Source organism: Phacochoerus africanus, chromosome X (assembly GCF_016906955.1).
Source record: "Phacochoerus africanus isolate WHEZ1 chromosome X, ROS_Pafr_v1, whole genome shotgun sequence".
Lineage (NCBI taxonomy): Eukaryota > Metazoa > Chordata > Mammalia > Artiodactyla > Suidae > Phacochoerus > Phacochoerus africanus.
In genome coordinates, this window is record NC_062560.1 from 36772531 (window position 1) to 36788550 (window position 16020).

The 16020-nt window shown below is 40.1% G+C and overlaps 1 protein-coding gene across 1 annotated transcript in view; it reads left to right on the forward strand.

Moving 5' to 3' along the window:
- The first annotated feature begins 236 nt into the window (after window positions 1-236).
- Window positions 237-16020, forward strand: part of TSPAN7 (tetraspanin 7) — a 131415-nt gene continuing 115631 nt past the window's right edge. Inside the window, exon 1 of the mRNA XM_047765324.1 lies at window positions 237-391. Coding sequence (XP_047621280.1) covers window positions 311-391 — 81 coding nt within the window. The 5' untranslated portion in view covers window positions 237-310. The remainder of the gene's footprint in view (window positions 392-16020) is intronic.

Consider the following 16020-nt stretch of genomic DNA (forward strand, 5'->3'; position numbering starts at 1 on the left):
CGACCCCGCCTCCAGGCTCTCCCACGCCCTCCCAGCTGCCCGGTCCCGCTACCAGCCTGGGGGGCTGAGCCTGCGCCGGCTTTGCCTGGGCGGGAGGCCTCCTCCGCATGCGCAGTCCCTGCCGGCCAGTTTCTTCAGCGGGCGCTCGGCGGGGTGCGCGCTCACGCACGCGCAACGTCTCGGCTGCGCGCGCACGGGGCCTCTCTCGGCACGCGCCCCCGCCCCGCCCCGCTCCGCCCCGCCTCCTGCCCCCTCCCGCGTGCCCGCCCGCCGCCCGCCGCCGCCGCCGCCGCCGCCGGAGCTCTGTAGTATGGCATCGAGGAGAATGGAGACCAAACCTGTGATAACCTGTCTCAAAACCCTCCTCATCATCTACTCCTTCGTCTTCTGGGTGAGTGGGCACGACGGACCCGTGGCCGGGCCGCCGTCCGTCGGTCCGTGTAGTGATGCTCCGGGAAGGGAAGAGGGAGGAAAAAACCCAAACCAAAAATCAAATCTCGGTCCCCTCCTTAAGGAGACAGGCGCAGGGCCGGGGCTGCAGGATGGCGGGGTGCAAGCTTGGGGCTGCTCGGACTCTGGACCCTGCCCGGTGCAGGGTGCAAGGGGCTGCGTGGTGGCGGTGACTGCAGGTTGTCGACCTTTCCAAAATATTTTTAATGCATTGACTTATTTTTTTAAGCTTGAGGGTTAGGGTCAACCTTTGGGGAAAGTTGCGGGTTTATTCGTCTATTTTCCTCTCTGGACACCCCTCCCGGTCCTCCCTTACCAGCTTGTTTGCGGCGCCTCTTGGAGCAAACCTGTGGCCGGCTGGGATCACGCGGGAGAGCGCAGGGTTTGATCCCAGATTCCCAATTATTCCCGACACCGCGGGGCTTTGAGAGGCAGGCTCCAGGAGCCCCGTGCTGCCTGGCTGGGCAAGGGCGACCAAAGGCCCCCAAGCGCACTGATGGGCGGGCGCCACAGCAGCGCAGAGAGGCACGGAGACTAGAGGGTCTTACATAAACCAGGGGCATCTTTGAGCTTTCTCGGCGACCTAGGAGACGGCTCTTAAGACCGTTTCCCACTCTCCCCTACCCTCACACTCATCTGGTCTTCCTCTCATTTGCGTGAACCTAGTGGGCAGAGCCCTAGGGGAGGACCCCCGCCACTTGGTGACAGCAATAGCGCCCCAACTCCACTCCCCATCTAACTAGTGCTGCTACCGGTCCTTGAAGCTCAATGCAGAAGGGTGACGTCAGCCTCCTCGCCGAAGCCTCGGGGGGCTGCGTGGTGCACCTCGCGGAGCCATGCGCCCTTCTGCGCGCGGGAGGCGGAGGGGGGGCGCTCCAGGCTTGTGCGTTACCTCATCCTGCTTGGCAGTTCGTGGCAGCAGTGCAGGACTGACACTGCAGTGATTCACTTGAAGTGGGTGGTACCTAAAGACCATTCCCCGTTATTTCTCTTTCCATGTAGACGACTCCCTTCTTCCCAAGTTCCCCTTTCCTACACCCAGCCACAGCCACCCCGTAGGAGAATGAATGTCTGTCACTGCTCCCCCCACCCCCCGCCAAAAAAAAAAAAATAATAATCTGGGTCATTTCAGCTTTCAAGGCAGTCCTTTTGAAACCTGAGGCTCTGCAGAAAAAACCAGTCCCGTCTTTAGTTGTTTTTCTCTTCGCCCTCACCCCCCTCCCCAATTAGCCCTGATTTGCGTTTGAAACTAGAGCACGGTGCATTTTGAAGTACCCAGACTCGGCTTGATGATAAAACCGGCTGCTTGTAATGACTAAGGCAGAAACCGAGATTTATTAAGGATTTTTTAAAAAAATCCCTAATTACCCCCTACCCCCCACAGACATTCCTCGTCAGAGGCATTGGTGATTCTTCAGGTTGAGAAACTGTGCACCTTCGGGACCAGACATACCAAGAACTCTGCAATGAGTTAAGATAGATTAACTGATGTATCACACTAGGCAAACACAGAAACGACTTTATTTGGCCTGAAAACGACACAGGTTGAAAAATTTCAGCAGTGGAATTGTGAGCGCCGCACAGATCATATATTATCCATTCCTGGGAACACTGGTTTAGCTTTTTATTTGTTTCTTTGAATCTCTTTGTGTTTGGCCCTATTTTCTTGACTTCCTGTTTGTTTCTGGAGTAAATCATATGGGTGTTTTAGCTTCCTGAAAAACCGCTCAGCATCACTGCAGGCTGGTAAAGAAGGGAGTCTTCTGGACGAAGGTTTTCATATGAACTCTTTAGCCCTTCTTGCTTACCCCCCTCGCCCTGTGAATCGAATTACTTAATGCTCCGTATACATCTCAAGTACTGAATTTTATGTCCTCTGCAGTTCCTTGATGGCTGCATTTTAATTTTTTTCCTACTTTCAAGATTTGTACAGTCTTAAATAAAACACTTACCTAAAGCATTTTCAATAGTTTCAATAGCCTTGAGTAATCATTTCATACTTCATAACCAAAGAATGAGATCTCTCTAGATGCAAGGGTATTTTAAGTAAGCCATCTTCGTTAATAAACAGATGGTCCAAATGCAGTGTTTTCCATTGTACCTTAAATGCTGTTTTTTTAAAATCTTTATTGAGACATCATTCCTATAACATATAATTCACCCTTTTAAAAGTGTACAATTCAGTGGTTTTTACCGTATTCACAGATATGTGCAACCATCACCCAAGTCAATTTTAGAACATTTTCATTACTTGAAAAATCCCATACTGTTAGCTATCATTCCCCTTTTCCCCTCAATAGCCCCACCACTCTAAGTAGCACTGATCTACTTTCTGTATCTATAGATTTCCCCTTTCTGGACATTTCGTCTAAATGCAGTCCTGTAGTATGGGGTCTTTTTCTTTTGCTTAGCATAACAGTCTCAAAATTCACCCATGTTTATTCCTTTTTAAAGTCGAATAAGATGCTTATGTCATATTTTGTTTATTCATTTGTTCACTGCTAGACATTGGGTTGTTTTCTGTCTTCTGGCTATTATGAATAACAGTGCTATAAATCCTTACGTGTGAGCTTTAGTGTGAACATATGTCTTCATTTCTCTTGGTATATACCTAGGAGTGAAATTGCTGGGTCATAGGGTAACCCTGTGATTAATTATTTGAAGAACTGCCAGACTGTTTTCCAAAGTGACTGCACCATTTTTCATTCCTCCCAGCAGTGTATGAGGATTTTAATTTCTCCACATCCTTGCCAACTTTTGTTATTATCTAACTTTACATATGTATATATGTGTATATATATATATATATATGTGTGTGTGTGTATATATATATATTTGGGTTTTTTAGGGCCGCACCCACGGCATATGGAGGTTCCCAGGCTAGGGGTTGAATCAGAGCTGTAGCTGCAGGTCTACACCACAGCCACAGCAACGCCAGATCCAAGCTACGTCTACGACCTACACCACAGCTCATGGCAACACCAGATCCTTAACCCACTGAGCGAGTCCAGGGACTGAACCTGCGTTCTCATGGATGTCAGTTGGGCTCATTAACCACTGAGCCACAATAGGAACTCCCTTATCTAACTTTTTAAATTCTAGCCGTCTTGGTATCTTATTGTGGTTTTGATTTGAATTTCCCTGATGAAAAATAGTGCTGAGCATCTATTTATGTGGTCATTTGTACATCTTTCTCGAAGAAATATCTATTCATATCCTTTGTCCAATTTTTATTTTGGTTATTTTTTAATTATTGAGGTGTATGTGTCCTTTATATATTATTGATTCAAGTGTTTTATCAGATCATTTGCGAATATTTTCTCCTATTCTGTGTGTTGTTTATTCCCTTTCTTGGTGGTGTCCTTTGAAATACAAAAGTTTTTTATTTTGATAAAGTCCGATCTACCTATTTTTCTTTTGTTGTTTGTGCTTTTGATGTCATATCTAAGAATCCTTATCCAAATGCAAGATCATGAAGAAAACCTTGTCTATAAGAGTGACTTATCACTTCAAGTAAATGCGGTTGATAAATTTATCCTTCTCTGGTACCTGGAACTCTCTTGCACATAGTAGGTACTCAAATATTTGTCACAACTTCTGGGATTATGTTAGGTTATTAACAAAATGGATGATGAAGGAAAGATTAGGCACAGTTTTTTCCTTCCTCTTCTGTATGAATCATTTTAATAGGATTGCATCTCTTCTCTTACCTGGGTGCAGATTTACGACTAGAGGACATTTGAGCTTAAGATGCTGGTAGACCAGTAGTATCAAGAGATTGACATACCTGGTCATATACCAAAGTAGAAGTCTACAGTTATGAAAGCAAGATCTTTGTCTTTTCTGGCCTCTTTGTCTATCTATAATCACTCTCCCTCTCCAAGACATTCCTCAAAAGCAATGACTCTCAACAGGGGACAACTTTGCACCCCCACCCCCATTTTTGGTCACAGCTGGGGGTGGGGTGCTATTGGCATCTAGTTGGTAGAGGCTACAGGTGCTGCTAAGCATACTGCAGAGGCCCAGGACAGCCCCTCACAAGAAAGAATGATCTGCTCAAAATGTCAACAGTGCCTACAACCTCTGCACTATTGAACTTTACATACTAGGAGGTCCTACGAAGAAAAATAGAGTCTTATGGAAAACACCCTATGCTTACTGGTGTTTGGAACCATGATATCCAAACATTCTCAACATAATTGCAAGTAAGAAGAAAAACATTCTCCACGGTGTGCCATAGTTCTTTATTTGAAGACACAGGTAGGTACTTCTTTATGTAACAGTTTTGAAACAGATGTGATGATCTGGCCTCCAGTTAAATAGCATCACCTGAACCCTAGGGAAATGGCTCCTTTATTCTCTTTGATTTATATGTTTCATTTTCAGGTTTATAGAAGAGGAGGAAAAAACACACTTAGGAGTAAGTTACCCTGTGCTTTAAGACCAGCGAACAGTGCCTGGCACATAGTAGGTTTACTGTGGAAATATTAATGAACGAATGATGAAATAAATGAAATTTTATTGGCTGCTCTTGGGCTCATTTATTTATTTCAACTCACCTCAATTGGGAGGCTTTTCAAAACGGTTATTTTCTGTCTGCTCGCAGTGGTTTAAGTGTATTCCTGACAGTGATATGTGGAAAGGTGGAATAGATGACTTTATAAGACTTGCTTTCCTAATGATAGTTCAGTTATTATGTTTTTATGGTCAGCTAGTTTGTCAGATATTTATTTTTATTGAAATGAGTTGATTTACCATGTGTTAACTCCTGCTATACAGAAAAGTGATTCAGTTATACATACATACTCTTCATATTCTTTTCCATTATAGTTTATCCCAGGATATTGAATATATTTCCCTAAACTATACAGTAGGACCTTGTTGTTATCCATTCTGTATATAATACTTTGCATCTGCTAACCCCAAACTCCCACTCCAACCCTCTCCCACCCACCCCCTCCTCCTTGGCAACCACAGGTCTGTTCTCTATCACACGTTTTAGTTATCTAAAATTTTAATTGGAATTTAATTTGCTAGGCTTGACTAAAAAATATACCTTTCCCTAATACAAAAAAAAATCTCCATGACAAATAGAGTTTTCACTAACAAACAAGAAAACTTTATAAATATGATGCTTACAAGGTAAATTCTGTGTTGATTTATACATTTTTAAATGTATTTTAAACACTTATCTGAGCTCTAAACTAGGATTGAAATCCACTACAGCTACATTCACTATTTAATATTGTGAAGAGAAATATCCCTTGCTTCATTCCAGCGAATATTGGATTTGATTTCTTTTTGGATTATCCAGGGAGGCAACTATCTTATCAAGAGTGCTATCAGATTCTCTTATGGCGAAATATCAAAGATTTTTTTTTTTAATTTGAGAAGCATCACTAACCTTTTGGGGGAGAAGATTAAAAAAAATAATAGTCAAAATGTTTCTTTTGTAATCCAGAACGTTTAGGTTACGTGGGTTAAGTAGAAGGGGAAAAGCCTGAAAGAACAGCCCCTAGCGTTTTATAAATGGGCACGTCCCAAAGTTTATTCTTATTCTTTTGCGTATCAGTGAAATTCAGCAAACATTCGTTGAATATATTATATGCCGGGTATTTCACTAGAATGTTTCCCAACTTTTGCTAGCTGCTGCCTTTAGCATGTTCCCTTCATTTCGAAGCAACAGAGTTAATCTACAACTGCTGATGTTTCCGCAGTATCATATATTGTCTTCCTACCGTGCAAGATCAAGAGGTAGCTCTCCTACCCCTTTCTCCCTCCCTCACATCTTTCCTAAGTTGGCTAGGCTCCAATGTATCTTTCATCATTTTATCAGTGTCATATATCGTTTTGGTTAGAGTAGTAGGAAGTGATGACAGTTAGGATGCCTATGTACAGCTGAGCCACACAGCATTTCCATTGTGATGTCTGCGCAGCTTTTTGTTTTCCCTCCTGTTAAAAATTGCCTCGGTGTAGCCTTTGCTTGTCACGTTTCTTTGTTCGTCACTAAATTATGCCCATATTCTCCACCAGAATTGCATATCTTCACTTTGTGTATTGAAACGCTGTGTATATCCTGTCAGTTTCCTATTTTTAGAGACATTGCTCCCAGAGCATTCTGACCTTCCATCTAGGCTAGTGTTCCCTGGGCCTTAGAAACAGCTGACATTTTTATCATCTCCTTTTCCCATCCTCCGGGGAACCCTTTCTCTTTCTGTGTTGGATCCTCAGTTTCCTAGATGTCCTGTTTTCCTCTTTCTTGGTTTGTTCCTCCATTTTGGTGGAGCCAACCTTCTAAGTAACTTTCTGGAAAAGAGTGCACAGTGCACAGGAAGTTAAGTTCTTGAGGCGTTGCAGGTGTGAAAATCTTATCTGGCACTGAATTTGCTAGTTTGGCTGAGTATAGAATTCCACTTTGTAAATGAGTTATCCTCACAATTTTGCTGTCGCTTCCTCTTTTCCCCCAGGTCCTCTCACTCTTGTTACTGTTGAGAAATCAAATGTTATTTTGATTCTTCTTAAATTCTGCTTTTCTTCTCCGAAGGCTTCTGGAATTTCTTGTTCTCAGTGCTCTGAAATTTCACAATACTATCTCTTGTTGTATGTCTATTTTTATCTCTTTCCTGTGCACCCTTTCAATCTGCAGACCTCAGGTCCTTCCATTTGGGGAAGTTTTCTTGAATTGTTTTATTTGTCATTGTTGTTTTGTTTTATTTTAAATTTCTTTCCCTTCATTTTCTTCCTTCTCTCTATTTCAATGTCGAACTTCTTAGGTCCTCTCATTTTCTCCTCTTCTATTTTCTGATTCTCTTTGTCTTTTTGTTCTACTTTCTGGGAGATCTTTCCCTCTTTACCTTGCCTGTTTTTACATTTTTTGTTGTTGTTGGTTTTGTATGTTGATTTCTGAGAACTCTCTGTTGAGGTCTGAGCATTTGTTTTTCTAGCACTCTGCTCTTGTTTCACAAGGATAATATTTTAAAATCCCTCTGACAATATTAATGATTTTTTTTTAAGTTTGCTGCTTTCTAACATTCTCTGTTATCTGGCATATTAAAGATTACCTCAAATTTCTTGTGACCATTTGGTCTCTGTTCTGTATGTGTTTAAGAGTGGAGCACTAAAAATGCTCATTGGAAGCTCTTAGCGTGAAGTGGGAGTTTGTTGATTGTAAGCTGGATGATCTGGCTGGGCAGTTGAGTTTTGGGACCAAGGACAATCTCTTTAGGTCTTTTCCCTTTGTCTGATTGGAGTTCCTAGAGAGGAATCTTCGAGTTTTCTCTCTGGGTGAAGAAGGTTAGGGATATGGGTGTCTCCTGTTTCAAATGTAGAATCCAGTGCTCATTGTGCTTTTGTTCTCCAGTCCACTTCACCCTCCCTAGAAAACAAATCTCTGAACCCATGCTGGAATGGGGGAGGAGGCAGAGACTGGAAGTTGGAGGAGATCTGATGGCTTTTCAAAAAGCTTTGCCCAGATTCTCCTTATTTTAGTTCCCTTTCATCCCTAGTTCTGAGAGTGCATGGAACTGCCATCTTGGGGTGCTTGTGTGCAAATGTTTTATTCTTGGCTTTTCTCATAGCTGCTATAGGTTTTGGCTTTTTCTCGGCTTCCAAAATGTCACTGTAGTTGTCTCCTCTTCCATTCTCTTTGTTATTGTGGGTTTAAAAAAAAAATCCTTTTTGTGTCATTTCATTGGCGTTTTGGGAGATAGCCAAGGTAAGTGGATGGGTTCAATCCATCATCTTTAACTGGAAGTCCTTTCTTAGCCGTATCTCTACATTGCATGGTACTAATTAAATACGTAGTTGATTGTGAGTGATTGAATAGGGCATCTGAGATGGCAAGAGTTGGGCTATTCTAATAGATATCGGTATCTACTTTTCAGTTTTTCCAAAGCTTTTGGATGTCAAGGGGAGTGTTCTAGGTCGGAACAGGCTTACTAAAGCACATCCTCTTTAAGGTCATCTGGTCATTAGGGCCTGGAGAGTTGGACCAATGCGAATGATGCCCTGAAGGTGGCTGCTGTTTTCTCTGTTCATCTAATTTCTTCCCACCAGCTGAAGGCCTGTGTGTCTTCTGACCTAATTCAGACCTCGCTGGATTCATTTCATGCGGAAGCAGCAGAGTTCAAAGCATGACAGGGTGTGGGGTGCTTCATGTGAAACGGGTCATCACTCTGCTATTTTCCTGTTACTGCAATGATAACCCTTCATGTTTATTATAGAACAAGTGCATTATAGTCTGAAGAGTTTTTTCCTATTTAATCCATTCTACTTCCCATGTGCAATATGCAGTTAGGAGATGCGCACCACCTTTTATAGCATTTGCAGAACATTAAGTCTTTTCCATTTAGTAGTTGCTTAGAAACTAGCTGAATTTTTATCCAGATAGAATGAAATACTTTTCTCAATTTTAATTATAGCTAGAGTTCTTGATTTGACCTTACCACGAGCTACATTACTTATGATTCATTGACTGTTCGGCATTCTGTACTGTTTAAAGTAAGCACTTGAGGAGGTGCTGAGAATTGAAAGTCATCTGTGACTGTGTTTCTTTGTTTAAACATGTTAAACCTTTGACATAGGTGACTAATGCACCGCTAAACCAATTTGAAGTGCACTTTAAAAATATATTCTTCTGTCTTTTTCTCCTTCGGACCCATTATGGCAGCTTGCAATTTGGGTTATCGCCTCATGACAAGCAGATCGTTGGATTACTGCTCTTAAATTTCTTTTTTTGGCTGTGATCCCACTTGCCTTGACAGATGCTTTTCATCCTTGGCTGAACACTTTTGTCCCCTTTTATATAAAGCCTCAATATTCATCAAGGAAAGGACTTGGTCAGGGGGTGGGGCAGAGATAGGAGAGGGTTTTTTCTTTGTCTTGTTTTCCCTTTGGTTACTTGATCTCTTGAACATGTAAGCCTGTGAAATAGTTTGGTGATAGAATTAAGGATCACAGTTCTACTGTAGGAGATTTTCTTTGTGCTTTCTATGAGGTATGATAGGCTTTTGCATCTTTGTTTTAGGGGAAATCGCAGTTGCCTTATACTGGAAGATGGGATGGGGCAGGTGAAGGTACTAGGTGAGCAATCTGGATGCATGCTCCTCAACCCTGTCTGCCCTGGGGATTGCCTAAGGAGCCCCCAATTACTCTGTGCTTAGACCTCACCCTCACAGATGCTGATTCAGTTGGCCTGGAGAGGGGTGCCAGCTTCCATAGTTTTAATATAATCTTCCAGGTGATTCAGCTGTGCAAGTAGGACTGCGAACCACTGACTCAGAGAGAACTCAGTATATAATAGCATGCCTGGTTCATCTGAGTCTCTTGGGTCTGGAGATGCTAGAGAATATCTAGCTGTTGAGTGTCTAGCCTTGGCCTATTGATTTGGTCAGCTTTGCCCTAAACTCTGAGGCTAGGTCTCCAGTGTCTCTCAGTAAACCAAAATGGCCTTGTCACTCTTAGGACACCTTGCTGGTCATTCCTAGCTAGAGGAGGGCTCATCAGAATCACTAAGGGGATTTTAAAAGCACAGATGTTTGGTCCTATCTCGTGATATTTCAATTTGAATTGGTCTGGAGAGGGGAAGAGGTATGTAATCTCATTCCCAAGGTGATTGATTCTGACTTCTAGGATGTGACTCTGGTCTGTGATGTAGTTATGAATAAATTCTTACCCTATGAATGCTTTCCTGTGATGATCTGTAGTACCTAAAGCTAGTCTGAGGAGAAGTTTCCACAAGCAAGATGTAGCTGGTCTAGGATTTTTTTTTTTTCCATGCACTTAATGTCTCTGGCAAGTGTTTGCAATCGAACTCTTGGAGTTTGGAGCAGTTTCCTTTCCTTATGGAGAATGTCTTTGTTTACAGTTGCACTGAGAAGGTAGGAAGAGTCTTGATTTGCCCTCTGTCAAAAGATTAGACTATCATCCATGAGTTCATTACTTATCAAAGAAAAGAGAGAGCTGTACTAGTCAAGCATAGTTTATGACTGAAACAGATTGCTGGTCTTTTTGGAAAGTGTGTTGGTATTTGATGGTTTCTTGGTTACAGAGGAGGCATGAGTGGTTGACCTTGCCCTTAGAACCATGGCTATTTGGCTGAGACTGTTGATTATTGTCTCTGAGAAGCATATTCACTGCAGTGCATCTGCTGCTGATTGGTTGACCTTGAATCGTGTAAGGCTGTCATTGTAATTAGCTTCTGGGAGTATGTTCCCTGAAACAAGTTGAGTTGTCATTGGTAATGAGACTAAGGTGAATTGTTACTGATCAAGTAGGTTTAGAAGTGGGTGCTGGTAGTCACTAGTCACCATGCCTACTGAATAACTAGTCGTCTTACCCTCTGGAATATAGAGACTTTTATTCTTGCTTCAGATTACCAATGCTTGTTTCTAAGTGAAATGAGGTTGCCTCTGAACCTCAATTCCCATTCTCCAAATATCCTCATGGTGATGTATAGAATTCCCTGGTCAGTTCATTGTTCTAATCAATCCACAAACAATAATTAAGAGTTTATGATTTCCAGGGGGTGTACTACGACTTCTTAAAGATAGATACCTTTGGGTTGAAAGAGAACCCAAAGCTTGATAATGAAGCTGGGTGGGAAATGTTCCTAAATATCCTTTCCACATCCTCATCTCTGCTTGTGTTCAGTTTCTATTCCTGATGAAGCTTTACAGGGTTTCTCACTTCTTCCAATTTCTGTTTTGTATTCTAACTGTATAACTCTCTTGGTATTATTTTAGTTATTGCTTTCTATTGCGGGGGATTTTAAATTAGTCCTATGTGAAGTCTTGGCTTAGATGTTTTCTGTGTGACCTTAAGCAAGTCACATGCTCTCTCTGAGCCTCAGTTTCCTCTTGAGAATGAAAGATACCTGCCCCAGTCAAGTGGTGAAAGTTAAATGACATTCAAGTACTTTGCAAAGTGTGACACATATGTTTTGGCAACATCATTTCTTACGGTGTAGAGTATTGCTTTTTTCTTAACTTCTTGAACATGGAGGGGGTACTATGTCAATATTTATTAAATGAATAAATTGATCAGAACACTCCCATCCAGGAAATTAAGGATGATTAACTTTTCGGGTTTTATAGTTTGCTACCAGAGGGAGCTGGGATTCTAGAAATGTTTGAATGAAAACCAAAAACGCAATGAGTTTAGGTCCCTGAGTTTAGCCCTATCATTGGGATAAGGGTATTCTTATTTACTATAAATAAATATGAACCTGCCATTTAAAATGTATAAAATAAATAAACTACAAGGATACATATTGTACAACATGGAATGTAGCCAATGTTTTATAGCTATAAATGAAGTATAAACTTTAAAAATTGTGAATCATTATGATGTATAGCTGTATCTTATAAAATATTTATATATCAACTGTATCTCAATGAAAAAATCAAATGAGAAATTGATCACTTCCTTATGTTTTAAATAAACTTTTAATTTTAGAACAGAAAATTGTGGAGATAGTCCACAGAGTTCCCATATACCACACAACCAGTTTTTCCTATTATTAACATGGTACATTAGTATGTTACAGTTAATGAACCAAGATTGATATATTATTAACTAAAGTGCATGCTTCATTCAGATTTTTTGAGTTTTTGCCTAATATCTCATTCAGGCTACCACATTACATTTAATAGTCATGTCTCCTTAGACTTCATTAGACTGTGACAGTTTCTCAGACTTTCCTTGTTTTTTGATGACTTTGACAGTTTTGAAGAGTACAGGCCATGTACTTGGTATAATATCCCTCAATTGGGATTTGTTTGATGTTTTTCTCATGATTAGACTAGGGTCATGTGTGTTGCAGAGGAAGGTCAAAAAGGTTAAGCGCCATTTTCATCACATCATATACAGTACATACTATCAGTATGACATCACTGTTGATATTGAACTTGATTAGCTGGCTGAGATAGTTTGTGAGATTTCTCACTGCAAAGTTACTCTTTGCCCCCCCTTTCCAAATAGTAGAGTATTTGGAAGAAAGTCACTCTGCCTGGCTCACAGTTAAGAAGAAAAGATTTATGATCTCTTTCCTTGAGGGTGGGGTATCTACCTTCTTTTTTTTTTATTAGCAGAGATGATTTCCATTAAATAGTTGTTAAATCTAACAGTAAATATTTGTTCAAATAGTAAAATACTAAAAACATTTAAGTCAAGGACTAGACAAATATTCTTGGTTACCATTATTTTTTATGATTTTAATTTACAAATGTAACAAGACAAAAAATAACTCAATGTTGGAAAAAGAGATAAAATTATTTATTCATAGAGGCAATTATTATATCCTAAGAAACTTAATAGAATCTAGTTGAAAGATAAAGAACTAATATTAGAGTTTGGTAAAGTGGTTAGATAAAAGATAAAAATATAAAAATTAATAAAAATTAAATAAGAAAAGGAGAGGGAGGGGAAATTTTCAGTCTCAGTAGCAACAGAAATCATAACTACTTCAGAATAAAGTTAACAAGAAAGATAAGGCTCTTACAGAAAGAAAACTAAAATTTTATCGAGGGTCCTAAGATCTGAACGGATTAAAGGATATCGTATTCTTGAGTGGGGAGATTTAACAATATGAAAATATCAGTTTTTTTTAAATGTGTTTAATGTAACTCCATATAGAGTCCCAACAGGATTTTTTGAGGGAGGTTGCACTCGATTAAATAATAATGTTTATACTGAAGAATAAATGCCTGAGAAAGCAAGAGAAGTGTGGAGGGAAAGGAAGCATGCATCTGACGAGCGCTATCACGATATACTATTGCATATAAGATGGCCACCATGATCCCCATTTCTGGTATTCATGTTCTTGCGTTATCTCTTTCACTTGGGTTTGGATAGAACATGTGACTTGTTTGTAGCGAATAGAATACAACAAAGGTGTTTGGATCTACGTGAATACATGTACATGATTGTATTAGCTAAGACTAATGCCTGTCTTCCTGAGAGACTCTGTCCCTGGCTGGCTTTGAAGAAATCAGCTTCTATGTTGTGATCTACCCTATGGGAAGGACCACATGACAAGGAACTAAAGGCATTCTCCCAGTGACAGAAAGAAACTGAGGCTCTCTGTTGGGCAGCCTGCAAGCAACAAAATAATGCCAACAATCAAGTGATCTTGGAAGCAGAGTCTTCCCCATTTAGGCCTCAGATGAGACTGCAGCCCCCTGACAGCTTGATTGAAGTTTTACAAGATCCTGAAACAGAAGACCCAGTTAAGCTATGCCCAGACTCCTGACCCCACAGAAACTCTGAGATGATAATCGTGTGCTGTTTTAAGTCTCTACATTTATGGTAATATTGTTATGTAGCAATGAATAACTGATACAACTACAAAATCACTAATTGATTCAATATGATGTTGACTCAAAGAGACTAATACGTCAGTGGAATAGTAGAGAATCCAGAAATAAATTCTAGTACATATGATTTAATATATAAAAAGAGACATTCACTTTAGTGAGAGAAAGTTAGGTTTAAATGATCTTGGTACTATCGCATATATGGAAAAAAAAATTGGAGCCCTTACTTGAACTATATTAAAACCTCTATTCAGTTTATTTATTTATTTATTTATTTATTTGTCTTTTTTTAGGGCCATACCCATGGTATATGGAGGTTCCCAGGCTAGGGGTCTAATCGGAGCTGTTGCCACTGGCCTACACCACAGCCACAGCAATGCAGAATCTGAGCCTCATCTGAGACCTACACCACAGCTCATGGCAATCCCGGATCCTTAACCCACTGAGCAAGGCCAGGGATCATACCACAACCTCATGGTTCCTAGTCGTATTCATTTCTACTGTGCCATGACGGGAACTCCAATTTTTTTTTTTTGTATTCTTTTTGGTTTAAATGCTTAGCTATACACACAAAACAAAATTCTGTAGGAAAGCATAGAGATCATATGTACAATATAGGGATCAGAGAAACTTCTTTAATCAAGCTGGAGACTCAGAAGCAATTAAATTAAAAAATCAGTGCTTACAAAATTTTAAGGATTATATGACATAAGTACAATAAAGTCAATTAAACAATTATAGTAAGATGCAGAGCCAGTGCCAGACTGTTACCTAATACACTGCTTTCTTCATTCAGAAAGCTTATTACAAAAAATTTCTCTTTATGGTCTGATGCAAGCTCCTCCTCATTTGAGACTGATACAGTTTGCTAACCATCACTGGCCTACTGACCACACTTTGTGAATTATTGCTCTGGAGAAGAAGTCAGCAAACTGTTTCTGTAAAAGGCCAGATGGTAATTATTTTAGGCTTTGTGGGCCTTGTGGTCTCTGTAGCATCTATTCAACTCTACCTTTGTCCTGTGAAAGCAGCGTAGACAAATTTAAAAGAACAAGCAAGGCTATATTAAAATAAAAGTTTATTTACAAAAAGAGGTGGCCACCCAGATTTGACCCTCGGGCTATAGTTTACTGACTTCTGCTCTAGGTGATACCAATATAAGGAGGATATAATACTTAGCCTCAAAAATGAAAGTTTAGAAGTCATCCAGATGGCCAACAGGTATGTGAAAAGGTACTTAGTATCACTAATTATTAGAGAAATGCAAATCAAAACTACATTGAGGTATCAACTAACACTAGTCAGAATGGCTGTCATCAAAAAGTCAACAAATAATAAATGTTGGAGAGGCTGTGGAGAAAAGGGAACGCTCCTACCACTGTTGGTATGGATGTAAATTAGTGCAGCCACTATGGAGAACAATATGGAGGTTCCTTAACAAACTAAACATGGAATTACTATATGATCCAGCAATCCTCCTCATATATCCAGAAAAGATGAAAACTCTAATTCAAAAAGATACATGCACCCCAATATTCATTGTAGCAATATTTCAAAAAAAATTTTAAGTATAGTTGATTTACAATGTGCCAATTTCTGCTGTATAGCAAAGTGACTCAGTCATGCATATATATACATGATTTTTAAATACTATTTTAAATCATGTTATATCCCAGGAGACTGGATATAGTTCCCTGTGCTGTACAGTAAGATCTCATTGCTTATCCATTCTAAATGTAATCGTTTGCATCTACTAACTCCAGACTTCCAATCCATCCCACTCATACCCATCTCCCCCTTGGCAACCACAAGTCTGCTCTCTATGTCTGTGAGTCTGTTTCTGTTTTGTACATAGGTTCATTTGTGCCACATTTTAGATTCCACATATAAGTGACATCATATAGTATTTGTCTTTTTCTTTCTGACTTCACTTAGTATGATAATCTCTCATTGCATCCATGTTGTTGCAGCACTATTTACAATAGCCAAGACATGAAAGCAACCTAAATGTCCATCAACAGATGAATGGATAAAGGACATGTGGGGTGTGTGTGTGTATGCATACATACAATTGAATATTAGTCAGCCATTAAAAAAATGAAATAATGCCACTTTCAGCAGCATGGACATTAAGAGAATTAAGTCAGACAAGAAAAATATGCAATATCACTTATATGTGGAATCTGAAAAAAAATGATACAAGTGAACTTATTTACAAAAAAGAAATGGACTCACAGACATAGAAAACAAACTTATG